The 19,439-nt window shown below is 40.3% G+C and overlaps 1 protein-coding gene across 1 annotated transcript in view; it reads left to right on the forward strand.

The window, feature by feature from the left end:
* Nucleotides 1-755: 755 nt before the first annotated feature.
* The window catches only part of ca8 (carbonic anhydrase 8), a 65,764-nt gene continuing 47,080 nt past the window's right edge, over nucleotides 756-19,439 (forward strand). Inside the window, exons 1-3 of the mRNA XM_003219582.4 lie at nucleotides 756-1,047; nucleotides 3,123-3,314; nucleotides 12,086-12,210. Of these exons, the coding sequence (XP_003219630.1) occupies nucleotides 972-1,047; nucleotides 3,123-3,314; nucleotides 12,086-12,210 (393 nt within the window). The 5' untranslated portion in view covers nucleotides 756-971. The remainder of the gene's footprint in view (nucleotides 1,048-3,122; nucleotides 3,315-12,085; nucleotides 12,211-19,439) is intronic.

Here is a 19,439-nt window from a genome sequence, read left to right on the forward strand (position 1 = left end):
AGTTCTGCAGTGGAATATTCTGCCTCAAAGGGTGGTGGAGTCTCCTTCTTTGGAGGTTTTCAAGTAGAGGTCTGTTGGAGGTTCTTTAATTGTGTGTTCTTGTTGAAACCCAGGTTTCTAATACTTAAATGACCAGACACATAGGTACACACTTCATAACATCCTGAGCTTTCTAAGGGGGCATCCACACTGTAGAATTAATGCAGTTTAACACTATTTTAACTGCCATGGCTCAGTGTTATAGGATTTGTGGTTTGGTGAGGCACCAGCATCTTTGATAGAGAAGGCTAAAGAAGGCTAAATGAAAACTCCCATGATTCGATAGCACCGAGCCATGGCAGTTAAAGTGTTATCCAATTACATTAATTCTACTGTGTAGATGCACCCTGAAAGACAAGAAAGATATCTGAGACACCAAAAAGATCTCCGATGAGTTCACTTAAGTCAGGCAATACTTTAGGACAATCATTGTGATGACTTCACAGCATAGCTTTTGCATTATACTATATTGTTCTTTACATAGCTGGGACAGTTTCTATCATAATGTTATCAACCTAGCCTCAGAGATCACCACACATAGACCTCCCAAGGTGTTTAACTGCTCTCCCACCTCTCTATTTCAGTGCGAAGACATACACATCTCACAACCTATGGAACATTTCTCTCTCTCTGATTTGTGTGTCTCCCATTGCTTTCTGTAAGGGTACATTAGTCATGCCCTCTTCAACCCAAGATGATCTAGAAACGGTATAGAAAAGTGTCAGGATTTCCAGCTTAATCTAGACTGCCTGATTCTGCCATGTGCTTGTCACTAAGTCACAGACTAGTCAGTCTATGAAGTCAGCCTCTAGCTCTGGCTTGCACACACAGGCACACACCCCTCCCTCCGCTGTCTGAGGAGAACAGACTTCCGCGAGACAGTTTCACACAGAGACACCCTGAGTGCCCAAAGGAGCTGGGAGCGCTTGCTCATGGCTGACAGCTACATTGAAGAATCAGAGCCCTTCCCTGAAAAGGGGGAGACTGTGGAATGGGGCTATGAAGAAGGTAAGGAGTCTGGGGGTTTCAGGTTGTGAGCTGAAGTAAGGTGGCATTTTCATCATGTGTGAGTGAGGAAGCTTAACAAGTACATATTGATCCTGAAAACATTTGGATAGTGCTCTCCTGGGATCAGGTGTCATTTCAACAGGCTTTCATGCTTAAAAGCAGAATACTTTTCCCAAAAGGAGACACCATTAGATTAATTTTTACCAGTGAATCTTTTAAGTGGATGATTTCTGCTTAGTTTTAAAGGAGGAGGAGGTAATCCTTCTAACCAAATGATTTGTTTCTACAACAAGCCCCCCCTTTTTTTGGAAAGGCAAAGAAGCAATATAGTTGCCTCTCCTCAAATAAATTCTACAATCCTTCTCTGTGTTTGAAACTCAAACATCGTAACTCTGACAGCAGCTACGGACTATACACAAAGAAGATGGATTACTTTTCTTGTTGTTTTACTATATAGTGAACACAGACTGTGGCAAGTGAAAGGGATTACTAATTCCTTCTCACTTTTGATTACCAAAGCTATATTTAATAAGGTGGGCACATAAACACTTACGGATAGAAAACAGGATGCTTAAGAAGACTGCACTGTTTAAATGAAGTACAGAATTACACTTTTTCGCAGGGTATGATGTGTTTGGTGTAGTACTAGGGAACTAAGAAAACAAAGTTTACAGGTGGTTTTGTGTTGATCCATTGCAAAAGAATACACACACACACACCTATAAATGAAAAGTTGAATTATGGCCAAATTAACCTTCAGAAGATAATGTGCAAGTTCACAAGTATATTAGTATTCTCCTTCTCTTTTTACTTAATGTTGAATAAAAGTATTGTGTGTGGAGCTTCGATATAGAGAAAGAGCATTAGGACCAACCTCCCAAAGCAGCAAGCAAGCTTTGGAGTTTACCAGAGTTCTTCAATTTGAAAGAGAGAATATTTGCTCACACTTGCCAACTACTCTCCTGTTTTCACGTAGCATAATCTCATCTCAATCTGGCATAACATTTCCTTCCCTCCATCTTGGAGTTTGTCACCACTGCATCATGAAAAGAGCAAAGTTTTTCATTTTCCAAAATAGGGCTATGGAGATGATAATGGTAAATCAGCAGGTTAATTGTAAAGGCATGAATAATAACTTGTTTTTATCAGATTGAAGAATTTTGGTGAACAGAAAAAATACTCAGTACTTTCTTGTGTTTCATTTGGTCTAGTGATGGGCTTAGCCATGTTTATCTTTATTAGAATCAGGACATTACACCTTTATGGTTGAGAAGGCATTTTCTCTCCAGGTTAGATTAGTGTTTAGAAATGCTAATTTCTAATAGAGAACTGAAGTCCTTTCATTAAAAATATTCCTTTTCTCTAGTGAAATATCTGGTATGGCCCGAATTGGAAGTGATATCAAAAGTGTGTCTGCATTTAATGTGGATGTTTTACAAAATACAAGTAGCACCTGCTAGTGTATGTGCTTATTAATTGGGGAGCTACAGCAATATTAAAAATGCCCGGGAGAAATAGTAGTTCAATCACTTCCTGTAATCTGGAAAAAATGTTCTTTCAAGTTACTATTTTCATGGGAAGGAAATCCATCACTTGGGACATACAAAAATGCATTTAATGTCACAGCTCATTACATCTGTAATTTGTCTCTGTTCTGTGTTTGGGACATATTAGATGTACAAGGAAAATGTGGACTAATTTCTTGAGTTTTAAGAAATTTGTACCAGTTCAAGAATAATTTAGACTCCCCTATTGACAAAAATATTTTCACTAATTGAATGCAAGGAGGGATGAATTCTCTTTCCTCTGCAGGGATCCTTTGAAACAGCACTATGTTACACTTCAAATGTCATGGCAACATCCTGTGGAATCCTGGGTTTTGTAGTTTCATGAAAAACCTGAATACTCTGACTGAGAGTTCCATGTTATTTTGCCATGGCAGTTAAACATAGCACTATAATTGTGTGATGTGAAAGGGCCCCAGGTTGCCTGGATTGCCCTGAAGCTCAGAAGCTACAATTTAGGAACATCTGAAAATACTGAAATATTTCATTTGTGTTTAATTTTATTTTCAGGAGTAGAGTGGGGATTAATTTTTCCAGATGCTAATGGAGAATATCAATCTCCCATTAATTTGAATTCAAGAGAAGCCAAATACGATCCTTTGCTCCTGGAAGTAAGTTTATCACCAAACTACGTTGTATGCCGTGATTGTGAGGTCATCAATGATGGGCATTCGGTTCAGATCCTCTTAAAGTCTAAATCAGGTATGTGTTCCTACTATTTACTGTTTGGTTTAGGTTATCTCCAGATTTGGCATTCTAAATTAAACTGATGATGAATTGTGAAAATTGTCACATAGGCAGAGCACATAGGCCATCTAGTCCAACCCCCTGCCATGCAGGAATTTGCTCAATAAATCATAAGCATCCAATAAAGTCACAGTTAATATAGATGTCAAGTGTGAAGTTGAGAGAGAGGGGTTTGCTTTGTCCACATAATGGCTAAAGTCTGATTTGAACAAGGAATTGCCTGGCTCAAAGCTCATTGCCTCTCATTGAGCAGAACACACACCTGTATTTCCTTGGACAACTCTCTAAGGACCTCTTCACACAGGGCATCTTTGCCCTGTTTTGCCGCTTTTATATGCAGCAGGGACGGGGCCTGCCGTGCGCCATCACACAACTCCCACATTCCTCCCAAAGTGGAGGCGAATCTCCAAAAGGCCTTTTTTCTCCACTACAGGGAGGAAAATGTAGTTTGGGTTACTCAGATGGAGCTACCCACACTTTCCTCCCCCTTTTGCCATGTGATGGCAGAAAGGGCAGCAGGGCAACATATATTGCTGCCCTTTCTGCCATGTGATGGGGGAGGGAAAGGGTACCAAAGCACCGTCTCCCATCCCCACTGTGTGATGAATGGAGGAGAGAGGGCACATGGGGTGCCACAAGCCACTTCACACGCCTTCCCTTTCATTGGTGATTGTTGGTGCATCCTTAGAAACTTCAGGGTACAGAACTGTAGTCAGATACAAGTTATCAGACCAAAACAAACATTCTCAAAGCTTTCAAGATAGGAGTGATTGCCTTTGATCTTTCAAGCATTACAGAAATGCTACTGTGTGTCTGATTCCTTTCTTATGTTTTCAACATGTTAATTAGGGAAATGCAAGATTAAACTTGGTCCGCAGCCAACGGAATTGTTGTAATTTGTAGTGCTGAAAGAAATTGGCTGCAGAAGATGGGTAACACACTTACTTACTCTCCGGCTTTCATGCATACAACCAACTTCCAAAAATGTTCTGGCTTTATGTTTTTAGACTTTTTGAAGAAGAGAATTGCACAGTTTATTTCTGCATAGTGACATGTGACACTAGTTTTCAGAATTAACAATATGCAGAATGTTTTGTCCTTTACATATTCTTGGCAATTCTTTAAATGCTATGAAGCAGCTGGGGGACAACAAGTAAGCATCACCAATGTATGTGGCCAGCTGGTCAGCAGGAAACATTTGTCAGTGGACCTTGCAGTGGAAACTTGCTTCCTGGAGTTGGGAAGAAAAAATGATGTATTTCTTAATGCTGCTTCATACATAATCCAGAAGCGACTCTTTTGGAAGGAGATAGCCATTTCAAAATCAGTATTAAAAAGGGAAGGAAAAGTGTCAGCCTTGCAGCATATTTCTGACTAACCCATTGATTTTGTCACAAGCTTTTCTGAGTACAGCCCACTTTTTCAGATGTTGTAGCACACAAATGCTTATGATGAAATAAATGGTTTGCTCTTAAAGCTAAGGCAAGAAGCCACTATAACTAGAAATGTAATCCAATAATCTATATATATAAAAGAGTGATGGCATCACGGTGACCCACAAAACAACAAAACTACAGGCTCCCCAACCTCGAAATTTGACAACATAACCCATCATCCATGCCTCTAGGTTGATACAACAAAAAGAAAAGAAAAATAAAGTCCTAATTAGAGAGAGAGGAATAATTGCTTTTATCCAATTGCTGCCAGTTAGAAGGCTAAGCTCCTCCAACTTGGTCTCCTAGCAACCCAATAAAAAATAATAAAAAACACTAAAAAATAATACAATAAAATACTATAATAACTGAAAATAACTAAAAATAATACAAGAAAATAATAAAATATAATAAATAAAAATATAACTTATAATAAAATTAATAAAAAATTGCAAATAACGTCAAATAAAAATTACACAACAATTTTTAACCAATACCACCACCACTTTGCCACAGCAACGCGTGGCCGGGCACAGCTAGTATAAACTATAAAACAGTAATTTCTATATATGCTATTGTCATAGAACATTCAATGTACAGCCAAGTATGAAAAAGATTCAAAATATACTAAATGCTTCAAAAATATGTCTCTAAACCAAAATATAATCAATGTGTTACCAACACACATACAAACATAGAAAGTAGAACTCTATATTCAGAGTTTGTGAGTCCAATGACCACCAGAATTCATATTCCACATGGAGGACTGTATAAATCATTAATTGTGAGTCTATTTTTTCTTTTTTATACTGAAACAGATGAATACAGCTAGTTTGTTGACCATTTCAAAATCAGGGCTTAGCCCCCTGACTCCCTGCCCCAGCTGTGGAATGTGCTAATTATGTCTGTGTGAAGAAAGAAAGCAGCTTGGACTAGAGCCAAGGCAGCCCAAGGAAAGGTCGAGGCTGGGAGATTTCTCAGGAGCCCTAGACATCGGAGAGAAGAGCAGGTGTTGGCTAGAATGGGTTGTAGTCTCTTTCTCTTAATGTCTTATCTATCGATCTCAATACACACATTTTAATTATAAAGGCTACAATCAGGGTTTAAGAAAACAAACAAAAAAGCAAAAGCAAAAATATAATATAACAACATAGAACATTAAACATACTATATTCTATAGGTAAAGGTAAAGGTTTTCCCCTGACATTAAGTCTAGTTATGTCCAACTCTGGGGGTTGGTGTTCATCTCCATTTCTAAGCCGAAGAGCTGGCGTTGTTCTTAGATGTCTTTAAGATAATGTGACCAGCATGACTGCATGGAGCAGTCCCACAGGAGCTGTACCTATTGATCTACTCACATTTGCATGTTTTCAAATGGCTTGGTTGGCAGAAGCTGGGGCTAACAGCAGGAGCTCACCCTGCTCCCCAGATTCAAACTGCTGACCTTTCAGTCAGCAAGTTCAGCAGCTCAGCGGTTTAATCTGCTGTGCCACCGGGGACTTAGGTATATTCTATACCTAAAACTAAACTAAAGAAAGGAGTTATATATCTTTTCTAACTAGCCAGATCACACTTATAGGGAATAAAATAATTCTTTCTCGCCAACAACTATCTTATAAAGGAATTATCCTATTACACCCATATTAAAATCACTCCACTGCCTGCCAATTAATGTCAGGGACAGAAGAGTTGGTACCTACCTTTATTGTACCTAATTTGGGCCTAGTTTCCTTAAAGATTCACTTATACATTCAGGTCTCTCTCCTGGAGAACATTTACTTCAAGCAGCTAGGGCTAAGTTGGCAGCTATTAACCAGAGGACTTTTTCATCAGCTGCCTCCAAATTGTGGAATGACCGGCCAGAAAAGATTTGACAGCTATATACATAGTCTGTATTTAAAATAGCATTAAAAACCAATCTAGATAGTTTTTAAATTATGAATCTCTTAATATATATGCTTTTTAAATTGATGTTGCATTATATAAATTGATTCTGTATTTTGAATTGGTATATGTGCATTTTAACTGTAGCCCTGTCTACACTGCCGTATATTTTAGAATGCAGTTATAATAATAATAATAATAATAATAATAATAATAATAATAATAATAATAATAGAAGTCATTGATATTTGTGGCTACTGCTACAGCAAAATACATTATTAATACAGGCTTAGTTATCAATTTTAAAAACTGTATATCAGCGTTTCACAGCTAAGAATGGTGCACAGTATAATGTAGGTAGAAATATGCGCATTCTGAAGATTATTCTCTATCTGAAATTGTAGCATGATTATAATAATACAGTGAGGGGTTTTATAGAATCTCAAGGACTATCAGAATAGCCTTGGGACATTAGGATCTGATGAATTAAGCTATGGCTAATGGAAAGTTTTGTTGTGATAAATTGTGTATGTATATGTGCCTTCAAGACACTTATCTACATATAATGAGCAAATGAATTGCATAAGATTTTCTTAGGTAAGGAGTAGTCAGAATTTGGTTGCTGTTGCCTTCATTTGAAATATAGCCTACAGTTCCTGGTATTTTCTGGTAGTTCCCCTTCTAAGTACTAGCCAGATCTTGCCAAGGTTAGCTTCCAAAATCATGTAAGATCTGGTTCCTTTATAGTGTTTAGACACTTTGTGTTAGTTCTGTGAATCTTTAAAATCTTCTTTCTTTGCTGGTTTGGTGTTTTGCCCTGAACTATCAAAGAGGAGAAAGTGCTATTAACTGTCTGCTTTAAGAACAATGATTTTACAAAGGAATCAAGGAAAACTAGTATTTTGCCAAGGACAATGAAATATCTCTTCAGTAGAAAGTAACAAGGACTTAAAACTTCAACACTTTCTCTCCCAATTTTTCAAACCAGTTTCCCCATTAAACAAACTGTATTATTAATTAAGGTCCAGAATGAAATGCATGAACCTCTAGAACAGGGGTCCGCAAACTAAGGCCCGTGGGCTGGATGCGGCCCTCCAAGGTCATCTACCTGGCCCCTGTCCTAAACTTTAGATTTAGGATTGACCTAAGCCTGAAATGACTTGAAGACACACAACAGCAACAATCCTAATTTGGGACTATTTCATCATAGTCCGGCCCCCCAACAGCCTGAGGGACCATGAACTCCACTTAAAAAGTTTGAGGACCCCTGCTCTAAAAGCTGAACATAAACATGATATTGAGATATCCCCACCACACACAAATCAGATTTTCATGATTTGCCCCCTTTCTTTCCATTAGATCACCCCTCCCTTTATTTCTAATCAGTATAGCAATTACCAAAGCCAATTTAGATTTTGTTCCTGAACATTTTGTTGGTAACTGCATTACAAAATTTTTAAGTTAGGAAAACTTCAACTTTGTGGAAGTGACTCTATTTCCATGGTGATGAAATACAGTAGTTGGTATGGATAAGGTAGCTTGTCATCCTTTCTGAATCAAATAATAAAGCAGTTAAAAGGATCATAGAGCAGATGATGAGAAAGGTCTGTAGCAGAGGTCCTGGAAGAATTCTATCAATCAGAGTAAACATTACTGAGCTAAAAGGAACTTTTGTTAATCCAAAGATCCTACTTCAGTTGTACATGGGGAAGATGAAGTACAAGCCTTCTACAACTTTTTCTTCATAGTAAACCTGTCCTCTGGTGTAAAGGAAAATCTTAAAATCTAAGATGAAATGTGTTTCTGTTGTTCCACTTGCAACAATTTCCATTACGACCCCCCCACCTTTTCCAGGATATCTTCTAGATCACAAGAGAAGACCTATGGACATTGGAGTACATATGCCTCTTGACATGGTTTGATACACTCTAAAAGCAGAGCTGTTTTTTTGTGTCAGGAACAACTTGAGAAACTCCAAGTCATTCTGGTGTGAGAGAATTGGCTGTCGGCAAGGGGACGCCAGGATGTTTGAAGTTTTACCATCCTGTGGGAGGCTTTTCTTATGTCCTCACATGGGGAGCTGGAGTTGACAAAGGGAGCTCATCCCGCTCTCTTCGGATTCAAACCACTGACCTGTCAGTCAGCAATCCTGCCGGCACAAGGGTTTAATCCATTGTGCCATTGGAGGCTTTAGTAGAGTTTTTAAGAAGGATTCATAAAATGGTATAATGAAGCTATCAATAACTGAATAGTGGAGGAACGATGCTCTGAGACTATTCAGTGAGAGGTGATTTCAACATGTCATCTTTCTTAAAAGTAACTTCATAAGCTGTGCTGCAGAAGTAGAATGGTACAGTGAAAGGGAGAGATGATGTGGCATTAGAGTTGGAGAGAAATATAATTCAGCAACATTGAAGCCCACCCTACCCCCTCCCGACCACATCATACTGACCCCTGGAATCACCACAAATTATAGTGAATCTGTCAAGGCACAGCATGGGGAGTGGGGAACCTGTCCCCCATGCCCACATCCCCTGGCTTCCCTCCTACCTCATCCACGGGGGGGGGGGGGGGAAGAACCAGCCGCCTGGCTTCTCCCCATTAATCTCTATAGTAACACGGGAAGCCTCCAGTGTTGCTGCAGTGGAAAATACAGGACTGCTAATTGTTTGTTTAATGCTTTGACGACATAGACTGGATAACTAATTATTTGAGTCTCACATCTAAACTTGCTAGAAGTTGTCCTTTATCGTATTCTAGGGATTCTAGATGATGTAGTTCTAACCTGAAGATAATAAAATACCCATTACGAATAAAAGAATCCCATAACCCACCTCTACTAAGTGTTCAGACATCTGACAGAGATCTAACAAAAGAATGAGATGATAAATGCCTCTGGAAAAATCAGCCAACTGTCTCTAAACTATTGTGTTTACATTCTCTGTTCTGTCCATTCAGTAGTATATCTCATTACAATCTATTTCACCTGGACCCAGGTCACAATACTGCTTTGATGCAAACCCATGAAAGTACCTATCGTCCATGGGATTGTTAAGCTTCTCTCCACATTTATAATATTGCATTGTTATATGTACCTTGTAGATCAGGTTATATAGTTGTCCTTCACTCAGTATTCGTTCTTGTAGAACATAAAAATATAAGACTGATCCTTCTGGATCAGACCACAGACCTATCTCTTGCAGTATAAACATATCACAGGGCCACATGCTGGAGACTAATGCAACCATACCCTTCACAGCAACTATGGATATTGAGAGGCATCTTGTCTTTGATACTGGATGGAATGTAATAATCATAATGACCTGTAGCCTTTGATAGTCTCTTACTATTGCATATAAGTTATCATTAGGTATATGATTAACTCTTTCATTCTAAATTCTCTGTATTTGAGATTTTTGAATATGTTGCTTTTTAACCTAAGTAATTGTATAATGTGAAAACTAAGGCCACTGAATGAGAAACTTATTTTTATATAGCAACTAGCTGTGCCCAGCCACGCGTTGCTGTGGCATTTTCTGGTGGTGTTGGTGAGAAATTGTTGAGGTAGTGGTGGTATTGAATGTCTGTTGTATGGTAGTCTTTATGTTTAGTATGCACACTGACGTGGATTATATGGCAGTGTGGAGTCAAGATAATCCAGTTCAAAGCAGATAATATAAGATTCTAAATGGGTTATATAGCTGTGTGGAAGGGCCTTGAGTCCACTGCCATATAATCCAGTTAAAATCTGATAATCTGTGGAAGAGGCCTAAGTGAGGCCTAACTGTGCCTGTCCCCTGGGCTGAGTAGGTTGCTAGGAGACCAAGTGGGCGGAACTTAGCCTTGTAACTGGCAGCAATTGGATAAAAACTATTATTCCTCTCCCTGTAATTAGGACTTTATTTTTCTTTTCTTTTTGTTGTATCAACCTAGAGCCGTGGATGATGGGTTGTGTTGTCGAATTTAGAGGTTGGGGGGCCTGTAGTTTTGTTGTTTTGTCCGCTGCCCTGATGCCATCACTCTTTTATATATAAAGATGACTAGCTTACTCAGAAGGATGTTATTGCAGGGTTTCAAGCATATATATCTGTCACATATAATTGATGACAAGCTTTTAGAAAGAGAAACATAGTGGGCACATTTGAGATGAACATTGATGTGCTTTCAAGAAAACAGATACAGCGCAAGTTTTAAGAAATATAAATGTATGAGGACTCCCATAGGGTTCAACAGAGCCATGGTTCTTCTGCCACAAACTAGAAAAAAGGTGACCGGGCAGTGCAAGAGAACTCTGCAAATATATCTATATATACATCTATCTCTATCTATAACTCTGCTAAGCTATATGTCACATGTCAGCAGAATCCTGTTTTCATTTAACCAACTCTGCTTCCATGTGTCATATGGGAGAGGCAGAGTAGCTTTTCTACTTTGAGGTGCCTTTGTGTTGGATAATGTTAAGTAACTAAAACAGGTTATTATGCCCTCTGCAGCAAATTAATTTAGACGAATTCTTAGTTGGATTTTGTTTGTGTTGATTGTTAAATCTAATGAGCCCTTTTCTTGTTTCGCACTACTGCGACCTGTTGCTAAAAAGGTGACTTGGGATGCATTTGCACTGTAGTATTAATGCAGTTTGACACCACTTTAACTACCATGACTCAATGACAGTAATACCATGAAAATTGTAGTTTTTCTTTCCAACATGCTTTTAGCAATTGACTGGAATAGGCAAAGGTGTATTGTCTGCCTTTTATCAGATTTTAGAATGATTTTAATTTTATGGATCAACTGCTATTTAAAATAGCATTTAAAGATTTTACTCATATTTTGCATGTCTTTTAATTGTCTGCAGACCATTGTATTATTTATAAATGTGTATGCCACCTTGAGTCCCAGTGTCATAGCAATAGTAGTAATAGTATTTGTCACAGTATCAGGGTCCCAATGACACTTTTTCATCTAGGAGCAGGCTAGGATAGTTCTTGGCTTGAGACCAAGGAAAGCAAGCCAATGCTATTGAATGGATCAGGGGTTGGCATCTTCCCAAGACTCAGAGGCCACATTTGTATATGTAGAAATTCTTTAGGTAGTAAAAGGACAGGCCTCATCAATAGTTAGTTATGTATAAACTATACCTGGGAGTGATAAAGGAAGTGCAACATTTATCTTTGATTAAGAAAATTTGTCATAAAACAGAACGGAATGGCATATCATTTGCCAAGCTTATTATATGAGGTGTGAAGCCATGGAGCAAATCAACAAAGTTTGTGAATTGTGACTGCATCCCTTTAGCGCCTCACTTTCGCAATAAAAGGAACACTTTCCCTACTGTTAGTTGAGAAAGCCCTCTGTGAATTGTCAGCTATGAATGTCATTGGTTATAATTTGTGTTGTTTTCTCTTGCAGTGTTGGTTGGAGGGCCGTTGCCTCGGGGGCATGAATTTGAACTGCACGATGTTCGATTTCACTGGGGCAGAGAAAATCAGCGCGGCTCAGAACATACTGTTAATTTCAAAGCTTTTCCCATGGAGGTAAGAATGGCCTCACCTTGCATAGCCTTAGGTTTTCTCCTCAAAATATTAAACCACGGCCTGAAAACCTGTTGGTTTCATTTTAACCCAGTGGCTTGTTGATTTATAGTAATACTTAAAGGCTGTCACTTGCACAGGGAATTCATATGTAGAGTATTCTGCCTCTGGTACAAATTCTACTGCATGATGAATTGGTCTTAAAGTTAACCCACAGTACTATTAACTCCAGCATTAATAATATTTTAACAAGATCTCCTATTTCCAGTGTCACCTTGACTAATACCTGGAATAAACAGGCTCTACATTCTTTGCTTGCTTTGCTAAGTAAGGGAAAATCAAGTCAAAATCATCAATGGCTTTTTAAGTATTTAAAAATGAGCACAACCGTATAGATGATTTCCAGTTTTTAGTGAAATGCAGGTTTTAAAAACAGTCCGAGATATTATCAGTTTGCAGCACTACAGTTGTGTCTATCCATCTATTATACTGGCTCATAATATTCAAGTATTTATTCATGGTAGGCAATTATTTTTTATATCATAGTGCATTTTTGTTTGACTTTAAATCTATTTTCATGCTATTTATCTTAATCCCTTTAGAAGCCTGAAAACAAATTTCCTTTCTATTTTAATTCTTTGTAGGGTTTGTTATTAAGCACTGAGCTGCTGTGATAAAGACTTGTTTTCAGTACATTGCCAAAAGACTTTTGGGTCCACTTCAGTCACACAAAATTTGCTTGGCTGCCTCACTAAAAAGAAACCATGAAAAAGTTGCAAATCCGCACAAAACCTTGAGGGTTTAAAAAAAGAAAAGAAAATTAGAACAGGCAGTGTTTTTACATTCCCTGTTCACATAGTCCTCTGTGCTATGATAGAAGAAATGTGGAAGTTATTCTGAAAGTGGACATAAATCAGTATATGAAATCTTACACAAGTATAGATTTAGAACTTCCATACTAGAATGAAAGAAGTTAAGCAGGGTTTTACTTTTTCTGTGTGATTATAGAGTATGATCCCCATTTCTGCAGGGTATACATTCTCAGACTTTGTATGGATATGCACAACCATGAATTATACGAACCCTGTTGAAACGAAGGACTCTTGGCCCAAGAATACCACAGAGACACATGGGAAGAGTTAGAAAATGTGAGATGTGGGTAAATGAAACTAGAGATCAGTCCCACAGATAACGGATCATATTGTGTTGCAACAAATTTGATAGTAGAAGTGAGGCATTTTATTAGGATAGCTCTCTCTGACTTGCTGATATATGTAACTACATTTCCCATCACCCACAGTGCTATGGTTATGGAATAATGGGAGCTGTATTGGTGAGGCACCAGCACTCTTTGGCAGAGAAGACTAAACACCTTGTAAAACTCCAGCTCTCATAGTTCCATGGCATTGAGCCATGGTAGATCAAGTGTAGTCAAACTGTGTTAAATCTACAATGTGGATGCGCCTGAAGTTCATAAAAGTTTTTCTTTGCTCTCTTTAGCCCTAGTGGGCCATATACTGCAGTGAGTCCAAACAATGATTTTAGTCTGTACAACCTCCTGTTTTTTTTAAGCGAGGCAATATTTACTATTTTCCCTGAACATCTGGGAAATGTATCCTCAAGGTTAGGACATTCTGGTTCATGGTCAAGCAGATTACCTAAGTAGAGGTTTTCCAGTGATGCTCTTGAAATAAATTACTAAATTGATTTGATAACATCTCTGCATGAGATAATATCTGAGTTCTTTGCTGTTTTTTGTTGACTAACATTCAGTAAAGACTAGGGAGGAAGAAATCTGTCAGTGTCATTAGAAGTATAGGAACCTTGGAAGTTGCATGATATTGAGTCAGAACTCTGACTGATCTAGCTAAGTAGTGTCAATGTCTGCTCTGATATGCAGCAGTAACCTTACAGAGTTTTGAGAAAAGAATTTCCTAGCCCTCCACAAAAATGATTTGGAATATTCTACATCAAAACATTACTTTTACCACTGAGCATTCTTTGACACTGAAAGAAGCGTAGTTGTCCATTGGTGCAGACCACCTGCATAGTTATGGAAAAGGTTTCATGTTCAATCCCTGGCATCACATTGATATCAGTCCTGATCTTAGAGGGTCCATAATCTCAAGCTGAATTAGCCTGACTCATACCTACAATTCGTTCTATGAGAAAACCTTCTATTTAATGGAAACCTACTTTCTGGAAAATTAGCGAGAATCACATTTCCAGTTTGGACCAAAACTAATACAAAGGGGTGAAACTCATCTTTTCAGGCCACAATCCCCTGATCCTTTCACACCATAGGCAGCTGCTATTTTGCACACACAAACACACATTCCTACAAGGATTAGTGGCGTGCTTTTCATCTCATCCTGCTTGACTCTTATATTGGGCACTGTTGTTGCATGAGAACTGGAGCGCAAATAGTTCACAGCGTGACTTAGATATTGTCAAACACATTCAGTATTTTCCCCATAGCTGATTAGTAGATTGGAAGGTTTGTTTTATAAAATTGAAGTCTTACCTTTAACCCTCCAACAGAGAATAACAAGAAAAAAACAGAGAAAGTGCTTGATATTATCTTTAAATACAAAGGAGAGGCATGAAAGCTCAGTGATTACATTATTATCCAATGCTAAGGTCTGTTGAATATCGGGTTTACTTTGTCTTCTTTTATTTAATTCAAGTGGTGAATTCACAGGGTCTGAAATAGAATTTGGTTTCAGGTAATTTAGCAACAGGAATATTGAATGGTAGAGCTCTTAATTAGTGAAGAACAATGCAGACTACTTGAAAATAAAGCACCCAAGTCCTTTTTGTTGAGCTGCTATAAGCAGCTGCTTTGGATCAAGTTAACAACCTTACCTTTTCCCTTGAAACCTTGATGATGTTCTCACAAAATTCCATGAACAAACTGTGGCTCCACTGCTAAGTTTGGTGGCAGAGTATTTCTCAAGTAGGGGGTGTAAATCTTGTGTCTTCACTGTCTGTTGGATTCCTGAATACTAGTAATTATTGAGGGTTATTATAATTATTTTAGATCCTACCTCTAGAGATTTTTAAACCCAGTCATGCTGTCCATACTGTGTCCAAATTGTGGAGCTGCTCTAGGGCTTCGGCCAAGCTCTGGCATATTCTCTGGCATACAGTAAGCATATCTCGACTTCAGTAAGGCCTTTGACAAGGTCCCCCATGATCTTCTTCCAAACAAACTAGTAATGCTACTGTTAGGTGGATTTTTAATTGGTTTAGTGACCGTACCCAAAGGGTGCTCACCAACTGTTTATTTTCATCCTGGAAAGAAGTGACTAGTGGAGTGCTGCAGAGTTCTCTTCCTGGGTCAGTGCTGTTCAACATATTTATTAGTGACTTGGTTGAGGGTTAGAAGGCATGTTTATCAAGTCTGCAGATGACACCAAATTGGAAGAGAGAAAGACCACCAGCATTGAAGCAATGATCCTGTGCCATCAACTTCACTGTACCGGCCACGTTGTCCGAATGCCCGATCACCATCTCCCAAAGCAGTTACTTTATTCCCAGCTCAAGTACAGAAAATGGAGTGTTGGTAGACAGCAAAAGAGATTTAAAGGTGGGTTAAAATGTGGAATAAACACTGAGAACTGGGAAGCCCTGCTCCTTGAGCATTCTCACTGGAGGTCAGCAGTGACCAACGATGCCATAATAATAATAATAATAAACTTTATTTTTATATCCCGCCCCATCTCCCCGAAGGGACTCAGGACGGCTCACAACAGGGACAAGCCCAAAACAACAACACAACATATTTGACAGAAACTTAAAACATTCTTAAAACATTCCAACGATACACAAAATAAAATAATGGACAATACATTAAAATGCCAAAAATAATGGACAATACATTAAAATTTTGAAGAGGCTTTAATAGAGAGCAAAAGGGAGAAACATGCCAAGAGGAAGACATATCAAGTAAATCCCTGTCTGCACCACCTTCCATCTGGAAATCTATGCCCTCAATGTGACAGACCACGCAGTTCCAGAATAGATCTCCACAGTCACTTATGAACCCAGTGCCAAAACTCCACCCTTGGAAGACAATTAGACTTGGCCACGAGTGATCACCTATGACTTCAGAAGACAAGATCAGAATGCAAAACAGTCTTAACAAATTAGAGAGCTGGGCCAAAATGAACAAAATGAATTTTAACAAGGAGAAATGTAGGATAATAGACTCAGGCATTAAAAATAAAATGTTCAAATACAAGATGGGCAATGCCTGGCTCAACAACAATATATTTGAAAGAGATCTTGGAATCTTAGTAGACCACAAGTTGAAAATGAGCCAACAATGTGATGAAGAAGCTGAAAAAGCCAATGAGATTTTGGGCTGCATCAAAAGGAGTATAGTGTCTAGCAGGCCCGGCCCAACACGGCACGCTGACCACGCCCCCGCGTTGGGCGCCAGCTTCCCAGGGGCGCTATTGAACCCCTGGGAGGCAGGGCCACGCGATGCGGGAGGCGTGGCCAGGTCTGGAAGGAGGAGAGGGGCTGTTGAAGCGGCCTCCCGTCTTCCTCCTCCCCTTCGGGCGGGCGCAAGGGAAGCAGAGCAGGAGGAGGAGGGTGCCACCTGGCTCCTCAGCCGGGGATGGGGAACGCGGAGAGCGGCGGGGATCCCGTTGTGGGCCCCGGCGGAGGCCCGGGGATGCTGCCGCCCCTGCTGCCCCTGGGGAAGGTGCCCATGCCAGACCAGGGAGAGCTGGAGGAGCGCTTTGCCATGGTCCTGGTAAGGGAGAGGGAGAGGCCCCTCCGTGCAGCCCCTTCCTCCGTGCCTCCCTTCCCCACTCCCCGCCCCTCTCTCTCCTCCCCAGCCCTGCATCCCTTTCTTCCCATTTTGTCCCTCTTGGGCTCCTTTTTTCTCACTCTCAGTCACTTCTCCTGCTTGCCCGCTGAGGAAGGGATCTCGGCTGCCCTCCTCCTCGGTCCTCTCTGCCTTTGATCCACGCGAGTTGTTGTTATTGTTGTACTTATGTGCTGCTCTTATCATGGAGTCAAAATGCCTCCCTGCACCACTGGACTGATGCAGTTGGATCATTCACTGCCATGGGATCCTCAATGGATTATTAGCAGCGCTCTTTGGCAGAGAAGGCGGAAAACTACAGCTCCCAGGATTATCCCACAGCATTGAACCAAGTGATGTCAAACTATTGGTGTAGTAAAGGCATGGGCAAATTTTGGCCCTCCAGGTGTTTTGGACTTCATAGAATCATAGAGTTGGAAGAAACCTCATGTTTAAGAAGTTTAAGAACTCCCGCCGCAGCGTGGCTGAGCCAGGGCGCGCGCTGCGGGCGGCGGGGCCACGTCTGGCCCCGCCTCCCTCGCTGCCCGCGCCACAGGAGGCGTGGCCACCCAGCATGGGAGGCGGGGTTAGGGCGTGGGAGGTGGGGCCAGTCCAGCCCATGCCTCCCACGGCGCGGGGAGGGGGCGCAAAAAAACTTTTTGCGTACCCCTTTAAATTTCCTCGGGCCGGTCCTGGTGTCTAGATCGAGGAAAGTCATGGTGCCTTTGTATTTTGCTTTGGTTAGACCTCACTTGGAATACTGTGTTCAATTCTGGGCAACACAGTTCAAAAGAGATATTGACAAGCTGGAATGGTGACTAAAATAATCAAAGATCTGGAAACCATGCCCTACGAGGAGTGGCTTAAAGAGCTGGGTATGTTTAGTCTGCAGGAGAGAAGGTTGAGAGGAGACATGATTGCCATGTAGAAATATTTGAAAGGATGTCACCAGGATGAGGGAACAGGCTTGTTCTCTAGAGCCCTGGAGACTAGGACTCAAAGTAATGTGTTTAAATTACAGGAAAGAAGATTTTACTGAACATTAGGAAGCACATCCTGACCATAAGAGCTGTTCAACAATGGAACTCTCTGCCTTGGAGTGTGGTGGAAGGTCCTTCCTTGGACCGGGCTATGGCGTAGCTGGTTAGTAGCCAGCTGCAATAAATCACTACTGACTGAGAGGTCATGAGTTCGAAGCCTGGGTCAGGGTAAGCTCCTGACCATAAATAGTCCAGCTGCTGTTGACCTATGCAGCCAAAAGACAGTTGCATCTGTCAAGTAGGAATTTAGGTACCGCTTATGCAAGGAGGCTAATTTAACTAATTTACCACGCCATAAAATCTCCAGCAGTATGTGGACAGAGGAGGAAGTTTCCATCAAAGGACTTGGTGTCGCAGTGGATGATGAAGCAGCCGCTCCCCCTGTGGCCGGAATCGAGCATATCCTCACAAAGGCAAAAGCTGGAGTGTTAAATTGCCTCTGTGTGTCTGTCTATATATGTCGTTTGTCCAATGGCATTGAATGTTTGCCATTATATGTGCGTTGTGATCCGCCCTGAGTCCCCTTTGGGGTGAGAAGGGCAGAATATAAATACTGTAAATAAATAAATAAATACTTAAATAAATAAATTTAAGCAGAAGCTGGATGGCCATATGTCACGGGTGCTTTGATAGTGTTCTTCCTGCATGGCAGGGGGTTGGGCTGGATGGCCCATGTGGTCTCTTCTAACTCTGTGATTCTTAGCATGGGCTAAGCCATTTTAAGATTGTTCACCTAGCAATAAAGACTGGAAGTTCCTGGAAGAATGACTTTGCAGTCAGTCTGGGCTTTTGAGTCAGCTTAGACAAGCTCTTAGGGCTTCCTGCACAAACTGCACCCTTTTCTTGGTACCTTTGTTGAAAATAATAGGATATGTTATTTTTTGAAGTTTCACATAGTCATATGAGGTCATATTAGTTCCTTTTCCCATTGTCTATTGGTGAGTAGCAAAAAACAAAAACAAAAACAGGGCTTGAGGGTACCTAAAACGTAATGACACCTTGGTCCTAGATGCATGGGGACGGCTTTATTGGCACACGGGATCAGAAGGTAAATGTGTTTCTTACATAATCACCTGCAGAAAGAGTTGCACCAATACACATTCCACACATACGGTGGAACCATTTAAATGTTAAGGCAGCTGTGTGCTGTCATTAATAAATAGAGTCATTGATAGAGTCCCAGAAGAACTATGGACAGAAGTCCACAACATTGTTCAGGAGGCAGCAACAAAGTACGTCCCAAAGAAAAAGAAAACCAAGAAGGCAAAATGGTTGTCTGCTGAGACACTGGAAGTAGCCCAAGAAAGAAGGAAGGTGAAAGGAAACAGCGATAGGGGGAGATATGCCTGACTAAATGTACAATTCCAGAGGTTAGC

The sequence above is a fragment of the Anolis carolinensis genome, chromosome 4 (assembly GCF_035594765.1).
Source record: "Anolis carolinensis isolate JA03-04 chromosome 4, rAnoCar3.1.pri, whole genome shotgun sequence".
In the NCBI taxonomy this organism is placed as follows: Eukaryota; Metazoa; Chordata; class Lepidosauria; order Squamata; family Dactyloidae; genus Anolis; species Anolis carolinensis.